The following is a 19,893-nucleotide window of genomic DNA, read 5'->3' as shown; positions in this document are numbered from 1 at the left end:
GGTCTGGAGGGGAAGCTTTTCTATAGACCTAGATGTGGATGAAGTCTACACTTTAACCACACTCAAGACAGGGCGGAAATGTAGTTGCCCAGAACCTCCCCCACCTCAGCCCTTTCCTTCAAATTACAAAGATGATTTCAATATTCGTAAGTCAGAATTCTCTGTTGAAAAACTTTTTAATTTACACACAGATAGTCTCAATGTAGAAAGGCTATATCTGTAGTATTTGAGTCCTCTGGTCTGGGAGGTACGAAATAATCTGAATGTGTTTTACTTTTGCTTATTTATTCCAGTTTCTCAGTTAACTTACAGGTGTATACCTCAGTTGTAAGGAAATGTATTTAATTCTAGCTCTTAATTGGGTGGCTGCTACAGTTCTTGCATGCAAAAGATACAGCTCAAATATAGTGAACTAGTTTTTGTGAAGGAAGATGGAAGGTAATTTACTTTGCTTGTGTGATTATGAAAACTGGTCTGCTTCCAACTCCCAAAACTTCAGTTTAGGAGTTTGTACTTTGATAGAGTAAGAAGTCTGGAGAATATCTTCAGAATAAATTTCTGAAAACAAGAGTGAGTAGACAGAAGAAAAATAATGTTTTGGTTTTCATGTGCGTTTTATTCTCTGAACAGGTAATCCACCTTTCAGCGAAGCTCCAAATTTTGCAGATCAGACAGGTGTATTTGAGTACTTCATAAATGGTTCTGACCCAGGAGATCATGTTTTCACGCTCCGACAGGTGGTAGTTCAGCGACCCATCACTTGGGTTTCTGATGCAGACCAGACCATCAGTATCATAGGAAACTTTCGTTGGTATGTAAACAGTATTTTTGGTGACACTTGGGGAAATGTCATCCTTACTGGTGTGGGTTATGATTAATTGATCTATTTCAAACTTAATTTCTCTTGCACAGCAAGAATGTGCATTCAGACTATCTGTAGATGTGTAGAAATGATGATTGACAGAGACTTCCTTAAGTCATTGAGCCCTTCTCGGGTCTCTTGCCAATGGTAATAGTTCAGGTCAACTGTTTCTTTGTCTAAATGAGTCCTGAAAACATCCAGGGATGGATATTCCACCTCATCTCTATATAACATGGCCCCGTGCTCCATTATATTGGAGAAAATTTTTCCTAAACTCATGCTGAACATGCTTGTTCAAGCTGTTTTTTGAGAAAAAAGGATGTGGGGTGGCTCACTGGGAAGACCAAGTCAAAACATAAGTATCACACAAGCAGAATGCTAATTTTGAAGTGAGCACTAGTTTTTGTATGTTTTCAAATGGGACAAAAATTAATTGTGTAAATTACTTTAATCTTCTACTGTGCTGCTTGATTGTTAGTATTTGATCAATCTCATATCAGTTCAGGATTTAGTGCAGTTTTAATTGTTGCAGACTGCCATCTTCTGAGCAGTTCCTAGAATTGTGTGGATTTGATTCACCTTCTGCTTAAAACAGTTTTGTTTCTGGGTAGATGCAATTGAGATTTACCCGCCTTGTAAGAATATGATTATGATTACAGTTCTTTCTAGGAGCTATGATGGTGGTAATTTGTAATGAAGCAGCATATTTTAGCATAATGTTAATTAAAATTAAAAAGTGTTTGGGAAAGAGCCTGTTAGATAATTAGCTTAGTACTAGTAACTTAAGATTTCTTTTTTTTGGAAGAGTCTAGCTTAAATTTTTTGGTATGTTTTTTAAAATTTTAAAATAGCCATTCTGTTTGTTCTTTCACTGTGATCAGATCAGTGTTCAACCAAATGCTTTTTCAGAACATGCATCAAACTTCTGGCTGTGACAAGTGATCGAATCACTTTGCTCTGAAGCCTGAAAACATACCGCTATCTTGTAGCTGGAGATCTTTTGTTTACCTTCTGCAGCCCTCTGTTAAGTAAAGCCTTGTATTCCCCCTATAATCAGCTTCCCCTCATTGAGTAGGTCATATTCAGTGATCCCTGTAACTGGTACACAGAACGTATGCTTAAATACTACGCTGAAATCCCCAGGAAACTTTCTATTTTTTTCATTTTGGTTCCACTTCTTTGAGTTCTTATCTTGTTTTCAAAACAAACTTGCTTCTTGAATACTTACCTGGTTATTGAAGTTTTACACGCTTGTAATGTTTTGTAATGAAAATCTTCAATTTCAGGCCCTTTGATTTGTTTGCTTTGTCCCCAGTTTAAGCCTTGGTAGATGTTTTCAACCATTATTGTACGCTATAAAAATACATATTGAACTAATCTTGCACTGAATTTCTCTATGGAAAGATGTTTGACTTCAGTCATCAATAGCATTTTATTATGATTAAAGGTGAGGATTCTTTAGTTAGTTTTAGTTTGGATTTTAATCTTGTGCTTGTGAAAGTTCTGTATTTCTACTCCTAAATTTGAGTTTTGCTCTTGTTATATTGAGCCTAGCTATATCCTATAAATATTAATATTTAACTCTCACTGATTCCAATATTATAATATCTTGAGCAGGATGTGCTCAAACTAAATAACTGGAAACTTCCTAAATATATGACCTTGTGGCTGTATCTATATTCATGAGATCATTGCAAGTCAATTCAGATATGGGATGTAGAAATGTAATTTGCTGAATGTTCATCAATAGATGTAATTTTTTATTTTTAAGAGGCTAGTGCTGCAACTTGGGTAAGTTTTCTAGGTGCTATTTGATTGTTCTGGTATTTCTTTGCTTGATGGTAGACTTTTTTTCTCCTCTGCAGCTGTCATTACATGTAAAACACGATGCTTTACAGTTGAGATGAAGTATTGCCTCAGGAAAAAATCAAGTAATTTCAATCTATCTGAACTTTTTGTTTTAAAAAAAATGTTCTGCATTTTGAGCAAGAGGTCTGGGTTTCCTGAGACTGGCCTATATGTTAAAAATCTTAGAAAAATGAAGGTAAAATTCTAACAGAATTTGGTAGTATTGCCTTGAAACTTGGTTTGATTGTTACCTAAAAGCAACTTCTAATTTTGTAAAGCTGAAAGTTTTTCTGTTGCAACACAAACATTTTTATGTAACAGTTTTTAACTTGTTGGCAATACACTTTAGGTTTGTTTTGGAAACAACCAGTCCTGACAAGTCATCACTGAAGATGAATCTGTGTCTGTCACATCCATAGGTCCCAACTGGGATGCCTAAATCTCTTCTCAAAAAGGTTGCTGTACTGTGTGGGGAGTGCTCTATTTACTGCCTGCTCAAAAAAAAAAAACAAAGGTCTCATTAAAAACTTTAACTGCTCTTACAGGGTGAACCTGACAGTCACTTGTGACATCTACATAGAAAAGCAAGATGATGGGGGTGTGTTTATTGCTGGAAGAGTTGACAATGGTGGGATATATGTTCGTCGTACCAAAGGAGTTTTCTTCTGGGTTTATGCAGATGGCACCTACAGAGTCACTGGTGACTTAGGTAAGCATCTGTTTAGTAAAAGTGGATGCTGATTTTTTTTTTCTGGTCTCTCATCCAGGTGTCAATCATGCCTGATTTTTGCTTAGTTTAAATTTTGGCCTAGAACTCAACAATGTGATGTGGCATCTCAAATTGTCTGAAGTTATACAATTCTAATATATAAACAAGAAGATCTGTAGAACAAATAGAGCAATAACTACTCTCATACTTCGTCAACTTGTATTCTGAATAGAGGTAGTCTATATTTCAGGCCAAATAGCATTGGAGGTTTCAGTAGATAAAAGGTCTTGTCAAAATGGGGGAATGCACAGACAGTACAGAGTCTAGGTTATATATTAAGCCCTCCATGCTGCAATTGAAATTGGTAGATTGTTGGTCCTGAACATCTCTGAAAATGAGATTATTTTCCTTTTTGCTAGTTTGGTATTTATCTGTCAGTCTTGGCAAAAGGGTGAAATAGCACTTTGTTAACCTTGAGCATGTTTTACAGCTGGAGAAGAAGTATTAATGAAGGGGCTTTCTGGTGTCCGGGCCAATGCGTGGCACACACTTACACTCAACATCCAGGTAAGGACACGGGCAAAAAAGCTAGAAAATCAGCTATGAAAATTACAATCCTAAATGGTTTAGACAAAACTATGCTATTCTGCTGAGAGACTGTTTGCATTAGATTACCTATATAAAGCAACAATAATATCTCCATTTGTTACTTTAAACCAATGTTAAAATACCATACCTCATTCTGCAGCCTGTATTTTAAGAGAGGTCTTAAGAAACTGGAGAGGGTATAGAAGAGAACCAGAATCATGAGTTGAAAGCTGGTGGGTGATAGGATGGCTAGAGAGTCAAATATTTTGCTTCATCTAATGAAAGGACCATTACCTGACTTCCTGTTCTGAAGACTCTCAGTGAACTACTAAACTAGTCTGCTTTATGAATCTGATCCCCATCAATTCTCTTTGAGTGCCAAATCCTCATACGTGGTGCCTCCTAAGAATTTGAAACTGGGGATCTTGGTTGAGTGGCTATGCTTCCTCAGTACAGGAGAGAAGAATGGGTATTATGTTGCAGTAAAAATGGTCTGCAGTTGATTAGAAGCCTGTCTAAAGTACACTTGTTTTGTGTGTGTTTTTACCTTTTTGATCATAGTTACTTGGTGAGAAAACTGGTATCAAACTTTATTTAAAATATACCTGTGCAATTAGTTGGAACTGGCATTGGTGCAAGTAGCTCAAAGGCTCTAAGCTCCTCTGCTGAGTGCCTAATTCCCTTGCCTAATATAACCTTCACATCTGCAGGTGGCCTGAAATAATAAGGAAGTGTAAATCCTAGTTGAGGATATCTTGTACAGAAACAAACTGTCTTTGAAATCCTGTGTTAAGTCTTTCTCTCATGCTAAAATGTCAGTGAGTGTTAGAAGCTTTTTTCTCCTTTCATTCTTTTGTACTGGGAGACAAAGGGATGCTCTTATCTGAGACATTCATTGAAATAGAAGTAATTTAGTTTTGTTTTTGTACACCCACATTTATGACAGTGACTGCTATCAATTAAATGGACTAAGATGCTTACTAACCTGAATGTGGTACTAAAGATGAGTGTAAATAATTTAAAGCACAAAATAATGACGTTTGTTCATCTTAAAATTACGATGCTACAGACTTCCATCTGCACTGTTAAAATATTTTGAGCCAAATACACCTTTGATGCAATAAAAAATTGTAGAAGCCTCATACTGATAGCGTGAGAACTCTCACATTGCTTTTTAGAAAGTATTCTTTGGTTTTACCTGTGTTTATAATTGTCCTTCAGATTAAGAAATACAGGTAAAATAGAATACTTTTTTTTTCTAACTACAAGTTAGTGGAGAATATTGGCAAGTTAAAATTTAACTTTTACTGAAACTGTTATTAATTGTAATGGTAACATTATACTTGAAAGTTCTCTAGTTCCCTCCTCTCAACTTAATGACTAAAATGCATCATTCTTTTCTTTTGATTTTTGCCTAATTGTGCAGAGTCAATACCAGGTATATTATATCCACAAAATAACTGCTTTGTAGTTCCAGATAGCTCTAGCTTTCCTAAACCCCTCAAAACAGCTGGCTGTTTTGAGGGAGTGTGACACCGACACAAGAAGAAAACCATGGTACCTTTGAGATTCTGCGGTGAGTTTGCAAGCTGCGAGGTGGGGAAAGATGAACCTTCTATATATGAACTGTAAAGGCATTAGATGTGTTTCACAGAGCTGATAGACATTGTATGGGTCTGTGTGATTATTTAGAAGTACCTCTGCTTGGAAAATGTGTGAAATGAAGTTGAAAGTTCACTTGACATCTTTCAGAGTTGTCTCATCTCCCTTACAGGTTGTCTCAGTGTCAACACATTTGATTGCTGGACTTTACAAAACTAACTTTCTTTCAATTTTTTGACAGGGCGCTTCTGCCTCAGGGCTGTTAAATGGTTATCCACTCTGGGAGAATGTCACCATTTCTAAACCAAGTAACGGATGGGCTGCTATTGGAACTCGCTCATTTGAGTTTGCTCAGTTTGACAACTTTCATGTTGAAGCTAGCTGAGTTGGCTTTTGCATTTGGAGAATCCAGTTCTCATCTTTCTTTGAAGAAGAGACAGCTCAAACTTTGGGGACAACACTGTGATTGATCTGATGGAAAAGAAACTGAATCCTCATCCTATTGTTAAAGCCTTACTTGACTAGTTATAAACATGACTTACTTTATTCCCTGGTTGCTATGGGATTTTTGCTCTTAGATTTCTGGGGGTGAACTTTAGTTCAAGGTAACAATGAATACAAACTTGTGGATTTAAATCCTTTGAATAACAAGATCTTAACTTTCCAGCTCATTTTAAGATAACTTTGGATGTTCATATAAGATAAAGGCCTTTCAAGCTGCATTTTTAACACTAACATGATTGTGTCCATTCCTTTCACTCTCAAAGAATGAAATGCCAGTGGCTCCATACTGTTGTAAGTTTATCATTTTCAGATTTCATTTAGATGAAGAATGTAATTTTTCTATGTTAAGAAAAAAGATGTCTGTGTTTCTGCTACAGTCTGAGGCTAGACATTACAATAAATACTCCAAATGTTTTTTATTACTTCTTCCAACTTATAGTGCCAGCCTTAAAATATATTGTGTTTTCAGTTGAAGGGAAATGTGCCTTATAAACTGAACAGGCAATGCAGGATATGCCTTATTTGTCAACTACCTCCTTTTTCCAATGAAATGATTGAAATGGATTAAAAGATACTGTAATTTGCAGTTCATTATTGAAAGCTTTGTGTTTGTTTGCCTGGCATGAAGAATAAAAATCCTGAGTCCTGGATGCTGGCATTCCATGTCAGGTCATATATGGAAAAATGTCTTTTTGTTCGTTGAAGCTTTGGCATCCATCTCTCATTTGTGATGATCTAAAGCTTAGAGCAGAAAATAATTAAAGTATAACAATATGTTATGGAGTTGATTATATTATTCTAGCACTGAGGAGGTATGGATACTATCATGTACTTGCATACAAGGAAACAGGGAAAAAAAACTCCTTGCCCTTAAGACATTGCAACCTGTTCATAAGGTAAGTGACAGCAGGTGGATGCAGACAGAATTGCGTAGTGTGTAAGACAGTGGTATTGATGTGAGTGTCTGTTTTTAAACTTCCAGGCATCAGGGGGTCTGAAAGGAGGGACTCTTTTTCTGATGTTTCATTTTTTTTCCAAGTTACTGTGCTACAAAAAAAAAAAACATTGTCACTGTAGTGAGCTAGTGAATGGAACTTTCATCAGCTGGCTTGTGAAGTTTTCTGTTCGTCATCTAGAATGAAAATCTGCCATAACAAAACATGCCCCCTGTGTCTGTCTGCTTTTCACATTCACATCTTATTTATCAAGCAAGTACTTCTGCAAACATGATAGGACACTAATATCTGTATGAAGCCATCTGTAGTAAGCAGTATCATTGAGAATCTTGGAGATTCTTTGAGAAACAGATTTGTGGTATAGTTCGATTTATGCTGAATATTACTCGGATCCACTTTATTTTGAAGGCTGATTCCAGTAAGCATTGACTTTGGTCTTCAAAGCTGTCCCCTAAGATAGAGTTAATGCAATAGAAACTATTACTAGAAAATTTTTAAAAAGGTTATCTTCCAAATCAGATTTTGGAGAAGGAAGGTGTCTCGAAATTTCATCTCTAGTAAGTGGAGATGAGATTTTTTTATTTTTGGAAGAATTATATCGGTACCATTATCAATTGGTTATGAATCATCCATATGTGCAGATTTCATACGTGTGAGTAACCTTGGACAATGGTCTAAAGCACTGAACTTTAAAATTCTTGTAGAAGGCTTCCAGATATTAACTATTTCTTTAACTAGGTTAAAAAATAAAAGCCAGTTTTCTACTTCAGTTTCATTCTGATGGTTGAAGTGTGGATGCAAATCTGTTCATTACTTGCTTGATTTAAGAGGGGATGTCACTGGGAACTCCAGATGTGAAGGAATCTAACTTTTGGTCCTCATATTCAAATAATAATGAGTACAGGAGAAAAAGTTATCAGAATAAACTTGTTTTCATTGTGATACATTTTCCTAATTGGAAAATCTTGTGTGGGCTGCAAGCAATGTTTGTGTAAGATTAGCAATGATGAAGTTATTCCAAAGGAGTTGTCCATTTTTTAGTACCTTTTAATGCACTAGTGTAATAAACTACTGTTTTTATTTTGTGTACTAAACATAGTGTATTTTGTCACTGGAAATGTTGATTATTTTTTCTAATCTTAATTTATTAATGTTAGAGGATTAAACTGTTATGAACAGAGCAAGTGATTTAATGGTGATATAATGTTATTCATCCTTATGTCTGTAATTCTTCACCCTTCAGCAGGCTGTAATATGCTTGGTAATAACAAGCTGTCAGGTCTTTCATTGAGGGGTAGATTTATGTTGTTGATTATAAATACTAATCATTCCAAATGGGCAAATAAAGCACTTAAAAACCCTTTATTTGTGCAGAATGTTTCTGTAAATGGGTCTTGGTATCCTCCAGTAAGAAAGCTAACAGGGTTTTTCTTTGTGATTCCTGGTAAAGATGCTTGGCATTAGGTTAACTTGGTTGGAACTGTTTTTCTGATACTGAATAGCCAAACAGTCCTCATTAACAAATAACCTCAAAACCCATATACATCAGGATTTACTTATAGTGCTCAATATTCGTTTTTCCTTATGTCTGTTGTGTGGGTTTTTCTGCTGAGTTTTTTTTTTTTTTTTATTAGTTAAGGGAATTAAATTGTATTTAAAGGCCGTTCAGGCAAAACTGCTGAGTACTAAGGCATTGTGAATTTTAGCTGGAAGTCTTTATAGGTATAGAAGTAGACAGTGCTGTGCAGGTATATTTTAAAGTTTAAATGAGGCTTCTTTACCTTGAGTTTTCTTTTTAATTTAGCTTCGATTCCTGCTCTGTGCCATCCCTGCCCCTCCACTCCCTTTAACTTAAGGGTTCAACTTTAAAAGGGGAATACAATTCCATTGAGCTAGTCATGTTTACCAGGCAATCATGCCAGTAGATATGAATTGCTCTGGAAGTACTGTCTTCCAATAGTTAGTGTCAGTAATAAGTGTGCAGTCTCTCCTGCAGGAAAACCTAATTGCAGGCTACCACTTCAGTTACACAACACTGCATAAAAATTGATTCTGTTCCTTACTCTCTGCCATGCAACTTTGAGGTTACCTGCTATGAATAACGTTCCTGGCATTTTCTGCAAAACAGGGCTCCTTTGCTTTAAAATTATGGGGAAGCTCTAGGCTGTTGAAGAAGATTTGTTTTGCAGCATCATTCTGTTTTCACTGTATCAACAGTAAATTTCTCATTCAAAACGTGAAGTGGTAGGGGAAATAACCGAAGTTATTATGCAAATTAATCTGATATTTATTTTTTTCAGATGTCCTGGACATCTTGTTTTCTGTCCTTTTTACTCCTCCTTGCCCTCCTACAGCCATATTTGGCAATATGCAAGCCACTGCACTCACTCTTCTAAAATCTCTTGCTTCTGAGAATACTCATTTAAAAAAAAATAGGTTGCACACACTTACTGGTAGTAGATCTGAAGCTGACAGTGTCAATTTCATAGAATCATTTAGGTTGGAAAAGACCTCTGAGATAATAAAGTCCAGCTGTTAATCCTGCACTGCCCAGTCTACCATTAAGCCATGTCCCTAAGCACCACATCTATACATCTTTTGAATGCTTCCAGGGATGCTGGCTCAGCCTGTTCTAATGCCTCACAACCCTTTCAGTGAATAATTTTTTCCTAATACCCAACCTAAAACTCTGCTGGGGCAACTTGAGGCCATTTCCTCTTGTTCTGTTCATGGGAGAAGAGATACATTCCCACCCCAGTACAACCTCCTTTGAGGACAAATTTAAAGAAAGTAAATCTAATCTGCAGTTGGTGGATGATGGGGAAACTCCCTGATATGCATTAAAACAAACAAAACACAAAAAAGAAGGTAACTACAACTGATTTAGCATATGTTGCAGCAGTGTTCCCAAGCTTTCACCACATGCTGAAATGCTTCTCTGTAGTTTTCATAGTGACTAAGACAAACATGAAGATTACTTTTCATCTTCAAGAAACTATATTTGGATGAGGTTAGAAACAGGTAAAGAACCTGAACGCCAGTTTTGGCACGGGACAAAGTAACTCTGCAATTAGTACGTTAAACCTGTCCTCTACTTCTTTTGTACACCACAGGCTAGACTTAGACGTATCTCTGCGAAGTGCTGACAAAAGTAACCTACAAAAGCATTACAGTGGTGAAATTATTTTATTTTATTAATGGTATTCAGCATAACTAGCTGAGTGTTAAAACTTCACTTTAGATCAGGAAAAGTCATTTTTCTTTTACTGTGCTCATGGATGCATCTCAAACTGCAGAACTGTAGCACAGGATGTCTTGGTGCAATACAAACTCCAGGGCTTGCAAGAGAAAATGCAAATCCAGTACACCAGACTAACATAGTGCAGCCTTAGTCTGGGAACCTTTGGACTAAGATGGAGAAATTATCACCAAAATGGTTATTTTAAAGAAACCAAACTCTGCACGTGTTCCTAGATAGCATGAGGAAAAGCACAGTCCAGGTTAGCATAATAGCAAAGCTGTAAGAGAGGAGTGAGTGTTTTGCTTTTACTGCAGTGTGCCTTCCAAGGTGCTGGGAGGCTTCATGTGCATCAGCTGTTCTGAGATCTCGCAGGAGCAGCTGTATAGCCTCATAGCTTGATTATACAGAGTTACTTGAGTCATTTGATAGAGTATGCAGTGATGACAAACAGCAAATCCTATCAAGGATGTCTATATTCTTATCTAATGTGATTGCTCTTGTAGTGGGAGCAATAAATGATAGTGTTCACTGGTAAGAGATCAGGCAGGTTTTGTGCTGAGCTGAGGTACATAATAATGTCTCCACTCAGAGATCTATAAAGCTGTGTTGGGCTGCACAATGTCTTTGGCATAAGCTTCCTATTTCCTATTTGGTCCAAGATTGCCACTTAGTGGTTCAACTTTAGTTTTTTCTTGCTACTCAGCTGATATTTTATCCTAAAAACTGTTTTGCCAGCATTATAGGGAATTCACTCAATACAGCAGGGCAAGTCCCTTTCAGGAGGAGGGCACTGAGAAGGCCTTGTTGATCTGCTGTCTATATAGTATTTCTCACTGCTGTACATTTTTGGGCCTTCCTTTGAGTGCTGAGGCAAAAGGGTGGGAGATCTTCCATTTCTTTTCTGCTGGTGGTTATTCTACTATTGATTTAAAACAATCATTCATTTTCTGTTCTGTGTAAGGGGTAGAGGGAGATAAGCTTTTCTTCCCAATTCATGGTAAAAGCAAGGTTGATACAGCAAAATGTGTCCAAAATTTATTATGTGTTACATGGTGAGCTGGGAATGGGAGATGATGATTGTTTCTTCCATCTTTGTGCTTCTCAACCTCCTAGAAGTCAAGCAAGATTTTTGCTTTTCTTCTACAGTTGCGTATTAGAGTGTTGATAGTCTGAAGAATTTTCTTGCTTTCCTTTTTGTCTGTGTTTCTGTTTATTGTTCCTTCTTTTTACCACCAAAATGTTCACACACACCCTCCCCACCCAAGCCTGATGCAGAAAGGGTGTTGGTTTTCTTTTATTACATCAAAATCTGATTAGAGCTTTGGATTTGGATTCTACTAAAGTATGAGCTGACTATAAATGTGATTGATGATGGTTATTTTCTTCCCTGTGAGGTTTCGGCCTTGCATTGTCTAACTGGAATGACTTTCTCTCCCTGTGCCTGCCTGTTTCAAAAGATTATAGACCTCATCACATCCCAGTTCTTTAATCCTGCAAGGAGCTCAGTACAGTGTAAATAATTACCAGTGCCCTCTACTGCAAACAGTAGATAAATGCTTTTTGCATGCCCTACGTTTCTGACAATCTGGAGATTCCTTATTTAGTGCTATTTCAGTTGGGGCAGTGCTCTGAGAGCAGAATATCATTAATTTTATCTATGAAGCTGTATTGATTTTTCAATGTGTACAGTTTTGTTTTTAAGTGATTCTGGAGCACTGTGTACAGTCCCAGACAGTCCTGGATTTTTTACTATTATTTATTAAATTTACTAGCACTTAAAATGATGGATGGATGGAAATCTGGAGCATTCCAGTCAAAGGATGCCAAACGCAACTGCTCTTCGAAGTGCCTGTGCAACCCAATATGAGTATGGGCACTTTGAGGATCTAAACAGTATGTCTTGGCTAATGTAGTGGATGTATTTATTGCTAACATGGTGTGTCCTGCATTCACTTCATGCCCCAGTTTCCTTAGTAGAAAATTGGTACAATTGAGGGATACAGTGGCACAAAGCATTCTTGCTTAATAGAACTGAAATGCAGCTGCTGCGTTAACGGCCTTCCTACAAAGAATAAATGTGTTACGAGGGAAATGAACTGATTAAAAACTCACTGTCTCCTCCTATTGAAAGTGTAACCCATAAAATGGCAGTGCAGGCCTCTCTCTGAGTGCAAGCCACTTGGCTGATGTGCCTCTGCTTGGCCGTGGTCTGCTCTGCATTACTGGTGGCGAGGGACTGGGTGTGGTTCCTTATTTCCTTTTGAATCCGTCACTGAAGATGCTACTTTATTACTTTTATTAATGTCAGAGAGCTGCAGTGGTTGGGACACTGATCATGCTCTACTTCTAATAATAATTATACAATGGGTCCTTCCACAGTTTTTGGAAGGATATTCCATTGATACCATGTGCCATCAGTATGTTGGTGTCCTGGGTTTCTTTGTCCAACAGCCTCACGGTAGGGTAAAACAGACAGAAGTGATGGAATTGGTGAGCAGTAGCATAGGCACAGCATCCACAGCTGATACTACCTGCAAGGATTCTTCCAGAGAGGATATGGCAACATGCTGTGCTTCACAGACTGTTTGGCCTAATAGACCCAGTAGAATGGAGATGAGTAGGACAGGTTGGAAAAGGCCATGTTTAATAGAGAAATACACAAGGACTGATGCAAAGTATCCATACTTTCTGCATGCCTATCATGACTTAATAAGGTAGGAGGAGATGTGTTAATTCATCTATAAAAAAAAGCAGGCTCTATAAAATGCCCTCAGAAATACAGGTCCCCAAGCGCTCTCCCCCATTTCATAGAGAAAAATCTATGTAATTCTTACCTAGCAAAAGAGCAGAATGGTATGAGGAAAGCTAAAGGCCTAGTCTACTTTCTGCATCTATGCTCACCTATTTTTAATGTGTTCCTGAAGTTAATGAACACTGTTCACATTGTTGCTTAACTATAACTACTCCTTTTCCTCCTGAGACCTAATTCCCTGTGGAAAAGTCTCTGAGTCCTAACCAAAACCATATAAACAGCAATGCTATTCTGGTTCATTGAGTGTGGCTGGCACAACATTTGAAAACACCACACAGCCAAGACAGTCAGAAAGGCGAGCTCACACTTCAGGCTACAGGAAAAAAAAAAAAGAAAAAAAGAAAAAAAAAAAAAAAAGAAACCTCATTACAGGAAGTCTGATCTGTACTCAGAAAAATCTATAGCAGTATCACAAAGATTGGTTTCCAAATGAAAAATTGAGGTTTGACATGAACTTTAGACTTTTTATCTTTTGTGACAAGATCGTGGAGAGTAGCTTGCGTTTTGTGCCGGAGGCACTAGATGGCAGTGTAAGTATAAGGAAGAAAAGAGCTGTCTTGGTGGATTCGGGGCCAGCCTCTATGAGCCGGGAAAACAGAACGAAGGCAGCTTTATTCGAGAAGATAACGTTGAGACCGTGGATGGCCTGTGCACAAAACCCATGGCATCCCTTACAAGGAATACTAATTCATCTTTTAATAATTTTGCATCTGCTCTAAGCGGATTAACCTGTAAAAACAAATACTTTGTAAAGCATCTATTACCTTACACTGGTTTGTATGGATCAAAATCATTAAAACAGGAAAAGCCCCAAATGTGCCATTGCTGCCAGTAACATAGCTTTTGTGTGAGTCTCTGTAATCTTTAACTTGTGTGTTCATGTTTTGAAAGGACCTGCATCGGTTAGTTTTTTTTGCACAGTGAGTTTGCACTTCTCCCATGATTAAGCTGTTACAGCTCATATACTAAAAGCATTTTACATGCCAAACCCTGATTTTTGGAGGGTATCCCCAGGAACCTGCACCCATGTACTGTTGTGTGCAGCTTTAGGTACCCAGTTGGGGCCATACAGGAAAGCTGCATGTGGGCACAGATGGGATCACAGCACTAAACAACAGACAAGATGTGCCAATGGATGAGAATGGCATATAAAGAGCTTTCTACAGCATACAGCTGTAAGATTGCTATTTCCTGTCAATTTAAGGTTTCCTGAAGTGTGGAGCTCATATCTTCTGCTTTAATTTTAAAATAACAAATCAATAGGCAGCTGCAGAAACACTTTGAGAGGAAAAAAAAGAAGCATGTTTGCACAGACTGAGAAATTGTCCTTGAAGAAGGCAGTTCTTAGTTCAAAGTAGTCTGGAGACAAGGAAATGCAGAGGCCCTGTAAACTTGTGTGAAGGGAGGATACAAAGAGCAGAATGGAAACTAGAACTGGCTGACTTTGGGGTGATCAAGAAACTTACAAAATCAAAGGGTCAACAGTGTGAATGCAGGAAGGGAGGATGGGTTTTGCTATTACCAAGTGTCTCAGAACAGCATAATCAGAAATGCGGGAGAGGTAAATGAGCAGTGATTACTGGGAAAGCAATTCACTCCTTCATGCCAGGTTTTCAAATGCTTTATGTGCCTAGGTTAATAGCCAGAAATCTGCTTTCACTCAAGACTTCCTGAGGTAATGTCCTTTCCTGTCCCTCAAAGGGACATGTCTGTGGCCACATTTGTGGCCACTCAACACTGAATGCAAGTGTGGGCCGTATTGGCCCAAGTCCACTGGTAACACCTTGCTCAGCAAATCCTTGGCTGTGGGCTCACTCTTTCTCTCTGTGCCCTTTACATTGCTCCAGGAGAGGCCTACCCAGACAGAGGCTCAGGAAGCAGAAGCAGTTTGTGGAATTTAAAACCATGGTTTTAAAACCATGGTACATGATTCTGACATGGCAAAGTATCGCTTTGTCTTGCTCCCTGGAAGGCAAAATGAGAAATGTTTCTGATTTTAGTGGAGATTACAGCAAAACCCAGAGGACATGCAAAACTGAAGTGGGGGGCTGTTCTTCAGGCCTGCTTTTATGTGAGTCATCCATGAGGTTTGCTTTTCTAAAGGGTTATGTGTTGTTTATGTGTCGGGCAAAAGACAAAAGGTTGGGAACTTGGTGCTTATTTGTCTTAAGTGGCTGTTAGGACCAGCATTTCATATGAGTTCCTGTGGAGGAGGAAGATAATGTTTTCTGTGGGAGTGTCATGCCCCTCTGCCTAATGAAAGAGATAGCTGTCTTTGAAGAACAACAGAAATCTGGCTTAGTGGTTTATGACCTTAATATTGTCTGTGTATTTCTTGTCTTTTTTTCTTGATGAAATTCCTCTGAGTGTTATTGGTTAATTTTATAGCTCCTTAGATGCTCTGTGCAGTCTTGAGTCGTGGCTCTTTTCCTTGTTCGCTCTGACAGAATGTGATCTTCAGAAGGATTTCAGGTTTTCATTTTGCCTTTCCTTAGTATAATTTTAGCTTCTTGTGCAACCTTTCCATGAGGTGTTAAGAGACTAAAATATGATCATTAAGCCTTGATAGACTTTCCTTTTCTCTCACAATACTTTGAAGTCAAGCTGCTTACCAAAAAAATGCACTAAGATAAATGTAAAGAATGTACAAGATAGTGGAAGAGACATCCCAAGGTATCATATGGCCAGTAGAGGACAGTGGTTATTTACAAGTGTCTCCAGAGCAGCTGAGTTATGTGACCCTGTCTCAGCCAGTAAAATAACAGGATGCTGCTCATGGTGACTGTGTTTTGTGTGGATGCAGCTTGGAAGCATGTTAGCAATGTTTTGAATCATTTTGAGACATTCCTTCTGGATTATCTGGTGGGGGAATTTACTTAAAACAGAGCTTTTAGCTCCTGAGAGAGAAGGAAGAGCCTGGATGATCTGCTGATGTAAATCCACTCTTCCCAGTCACCGGCAAGCTCTGCTGTTTCTGGTTTTTCCCTTCTTAATGACAAACCACCTGTTTGGCCCCAGTGCTCCAGTGCTGGTGGGCGCTTGGGCTGCTTCATGGTGTAATATATAGCGCAGAGCAGTAAAGTTAATAACGAGGAGTTCTATTAACAGAACTGAGCTATAATTCAATGCCTCAGGGAGCCATACATTACGCTCAGCAGAGCACAGTCTTCTCCTGAGAGCTTTATGTGGAAAATACCACATCAAACGGAGCGCTCGTGCCAGTGTCCAGAAATAAGAGAATAAGGCAGGGTGCCTGGGAATAGCTAATTGAGGAGCAAACCTCCATTGTTTAAAAAAGGGTTTAAGTGAGTGAATGGACCTAACTCCCAGAGAAAGTGAAGCCAGGGAATTTGGGTGACCTTCAGATGGAGCTCTGGCTAGTTAGCCCTTCAGCAGGTCAGATTAGTGAGTATTTTTGGTTAAGGCTTCATTTGTGCAGTCTGTCCTTATTATTCTCTTGTTGAAAAGACAGGAAGGCTACTCAGGTGGTTAAGTTTAGGAGGCAGAACTTCACCTTCAGACCTAGAGAATAAAATACTGCCACCTTAATCTGCTACTGGCTTTTACTACTGCTGATACTCCTGGGGAGTCATAGGCCAAACAAAAAAGTGTCAGCCCTTGGTAAAGTTCTGTTATGGGAGATAAGAACTCCCTGTGTAACTGAAATTGGGATGTTTTTGAGTTATTGAAGAATTATGCAGTCTTGACAACAGTCCTCGAGTCAAGATTTGTGTTTTTTTGCCACTGATGTGAGCTTTTTGTATCTGATTCCCTGTATGTAAAATGTTATGCCAGTGAGATTCCTCCATTTTTCTAGTCTTGCAATCCATTCATAAAAATGCTGCCATAAATAAAAAAGTATGGTTATCATTCTGACAAGAAATGCAAGAATTTCATACCCTTAAAAATTGCCCTTTAAAATTACACACACATTCCTCCTGCCCTTTGAAATAATAGTTTGCATGATAGAAAGTCAGCATCATGTAATGGAGTTTACCCTGGAGAACTAGAATATTAAAACTTGGATTGTAGTTAGGAAACGGCAATCCAACAACTGAGAAATAAAAGATCAGTCGCTATGCATGCAAAAATGGTTTGAGCCTAGCTCTGGACTATGGGTCTTGCTTTTATTACAGTCAAAGAATAGTGGCCAAGATGTAAGAGGCATTTATCTGTTGTGCAGAGTATGGTTAAATATATAACTTTATTTGGATAAATGCAATGATAGAGTATCTTTTTCATATTTCATTTGTTCAGCTTTTTTTTGTAACTGTCTTGGAAAAATGGAATCCCATCCTATGCCAAAAGATCATTCTGTGGTGTGGGAAACAAATTAATCTTGGAAAATTCTGAGGAAAAATTTCACTTGGAGAGCATAGTGACAACATGGTTTCGATTTCTTCCTAGATTCTCTCAAGGCAGACAGTTTTCTGGAAAAAATGAGACAACTGAGGAAATCAAAATCAGCTTTTCACATACAAATGATGGCACTTAAAAATGATGGCACAAACACCTGGTGGTATAGCAATATTTTCCTTGTGATGTATTCAAAATTACTTTTAAAACAGCATAGAAACATAAACCAGTTTGGCATCTTTCAAAGCCATCTCATTGCTGTAGCATCCTCTTGCCCACAACTCAAGGTATCTGTCACCTGTGCATCTGGCTGGAATGGAAGAGGAAAGGAGAGCAAGGTGGTGGCACTTTTCTCCACGGTTATGAAGAAAAAGAATTTATCATCTGCAGTAAAATTGTAGCTTTTCTACTTCTTTCTTTTAGCTTCTAATGATTATACACAGATCAGGATTTTAACTCTAGGGGAATGCAGACTGGAAGGCAACACTAGATCTATTATGTTCACAAAAAATGTGCAAAAGTGAGATAAGAGGTCTAATACCTTTCCTGGATTTGTTGCTTGATGAACATAAGACCTGCAGAAGAAGAGTCTTTTCCAGTATTGTCCTTTCTTGAATTCACTTCATCTGGCAAGTTTCCCTGTCTTGGGTTCAACCAAAAGCACCAAAACAGATAACTTCAAGGCTTGACTTCAGTGCTTTCTATGCATATTTCACAGACCTTCCTACTGCTGATTTAAAAAATATATATTATCATTCCAGAGCTTATCAGGATTTTTCAGGTAAAGGACAGAAGGGTTCAGAATGCAGAGCAACACACAGTCTGGCAGCCAGGTCAATGGATCTGGATTTGAAAAAATGAAAAAGATTCAGACCCTTGTTCTCTCTGATTTAGTCCTGAAAATGAAGCTGGTAGTCTGTTTTTCTCTGATGTTGAAGTTACTTGCTATTTTGTGTGTGTGTGATACATGAGGGTTCACTTGATTCAGACTCATCTTATGGTGGTTTACAATAGCTGTCAGATGAGTTATGCTATGTGAGCTGAGCCATTGTAAAAACATATGTATGTTCTTGGCTTGCAACAAATTTTAGTAATTTAATGATGCTTAAGACAGCTCCAGCAAAGAGAAGACACACTATTAAAAACTGTAAATCAACCTCTGCAAACATGATAGCTGAATTGGAGTTTGAGCTATTCTATTGTCTCTACATTCTGCTTCTTTCCTTTATATACACAGACATATAAAGTATTTGCATTTATAGTTTTGCAATTCAGTGTGTTGCTTACAGCCACAATACATTTGAACCTAATAGCACAGATTTTATGGTGTTCACAGCATTTCACCACCTATCAACAATTACACTATTTCTGCTTCATGTAGTCTTCATCCATACATTTTTTCCTGTCCAAACTGATTATCTTCATAGATCACATTTCAAAGCATCTTGTAGAAAGAATAAATATCTGAATAATGATAAAATTCATTTGCCACTTGCCACTGCCAGTTTGGTGGGTGTAAATGAAGAAAATAAAGTAGGTATGTTTGGAGAGGTAAAACTCTTTTTCCTGTTTCTGCACTGAATTATTCTAGTACTATCCATATCCCCATACAGAGGACAAAGGGGAAATCTCAGCAAAGGACATGAGAAGTCATCTTGAACTGTGCTGAGTGCTACATTCTAGATTCCTTTATGGACTACCAGTGTTAAACACTGATTACAGTGTTTAACAGGTAATAGTGTTTAATCTGCCAGGTTAGATTTAACTGATGAGTTTTGTGGATAAAAGATTGATACAAATATCATCTCTGACTTCAGAACATGCTCAGTACCTGTTTCTTCTCCTTACACTTTCAGCTTCTTGTATTCTCTGTGTTTCAGACAATGAGCACACAAAGTCCTGATTTTTGCCTTTCAACCACTTTATACAGCACCACTTCAAATTCCAGAGGCCTGTTTTTCATATTCCTGAGCCTCTAGGAAGTCAATAAATGCCAAAGAAATGTTGGTTTATTTATGTGTTTGTTAGGTCTATGCTATGTTTCTGTGGAGGCCTTGTGGCATTTGGTCATCACATCCTTAGAAGATATAACACAAGGTATCAGCTCTGTAAATATATCAAAAGAATTTCAACATTCCCACAGCACTATAAATCTGTATTGTTTTTGAGACATCAGTGTGTTGAAAAAGTACTTCCCTCCTAGCCATTTCCTTTGCCAAACGATTTGCTCAGCTTTTTTTTTTTTTTTTTTTTTTTTTTTTTTTCTTAAAGGATCCATAAGCAAATGTTTATTGCAAGAAATATCCAGGCTGAACATAGACTATGTGTATTTCACACAGTCATTTTTCTCTGAATCAGTTCCAGGTTGTGAGTGCTCTCTACATAACATATGCACAGAACAGAATCTCATCAGGT

At 37.9% G+C, this 19,893-nt stretch overlaps 1 protein-coding gene across 3 annotated transcripts in view; it reads left to right on the top strand.

The window, feature by feature from the left end:
- GALC (galactosylceramidase) overlaps positions 1–8,432 on the top strand; it is a 37,985-nt gene extending 29,553 nt beyond the window's left edge. For all 3 annotated transcript variants that reach the window (XM_035327490.1, XM_035327488.1, XM_035327489.1), the window contains 5 exons: positions 2–146; positions 631–811; positions 3,256–3,419; positions 3,910–3,986; positions 5,851–8,432. In XM_035327490.1, coding sequence (XP_035183381.1) covers positions 2–146; positions 631–811; positions 3,256–3,419; positions 3,910–3,986; positions 5,851–5,994 — 711 coding nt within the window. In that variant the 3' untranslated portion in view covers positions 5,995–8,432. The remainder of the gene's footprint in view (position 1; positions 147–630; positions 812–3,255; positions 3,420–3,909; positions 3,987–5,850) is intronic.
- Positions 8,433–19,893: the final 11,461 nt, after the last annotated feature.

The sequence above is a fragment of the Oxyura jamaicensis genome, chromosome 5 (assembly GCF_011077185.1).
Source record: "Oxyura jamaicensis isolate SHBP4307 breed ruddy duck chromosome 5, BPBGC_Ojam_1.0, whole genome shotgun sequence".
NCBI classification, from domain to species: domain Eukaryota; kingdom Metazoa; phylum Chordata; class Aves; order Anseriformes; family Anatidae; genus Oxyura; species Oxyura jamaicensis.
Note: the sequence above shows the minus strand (reverse complement) of the source record. Positions and strands in the feature narration are given on the sequence as shown.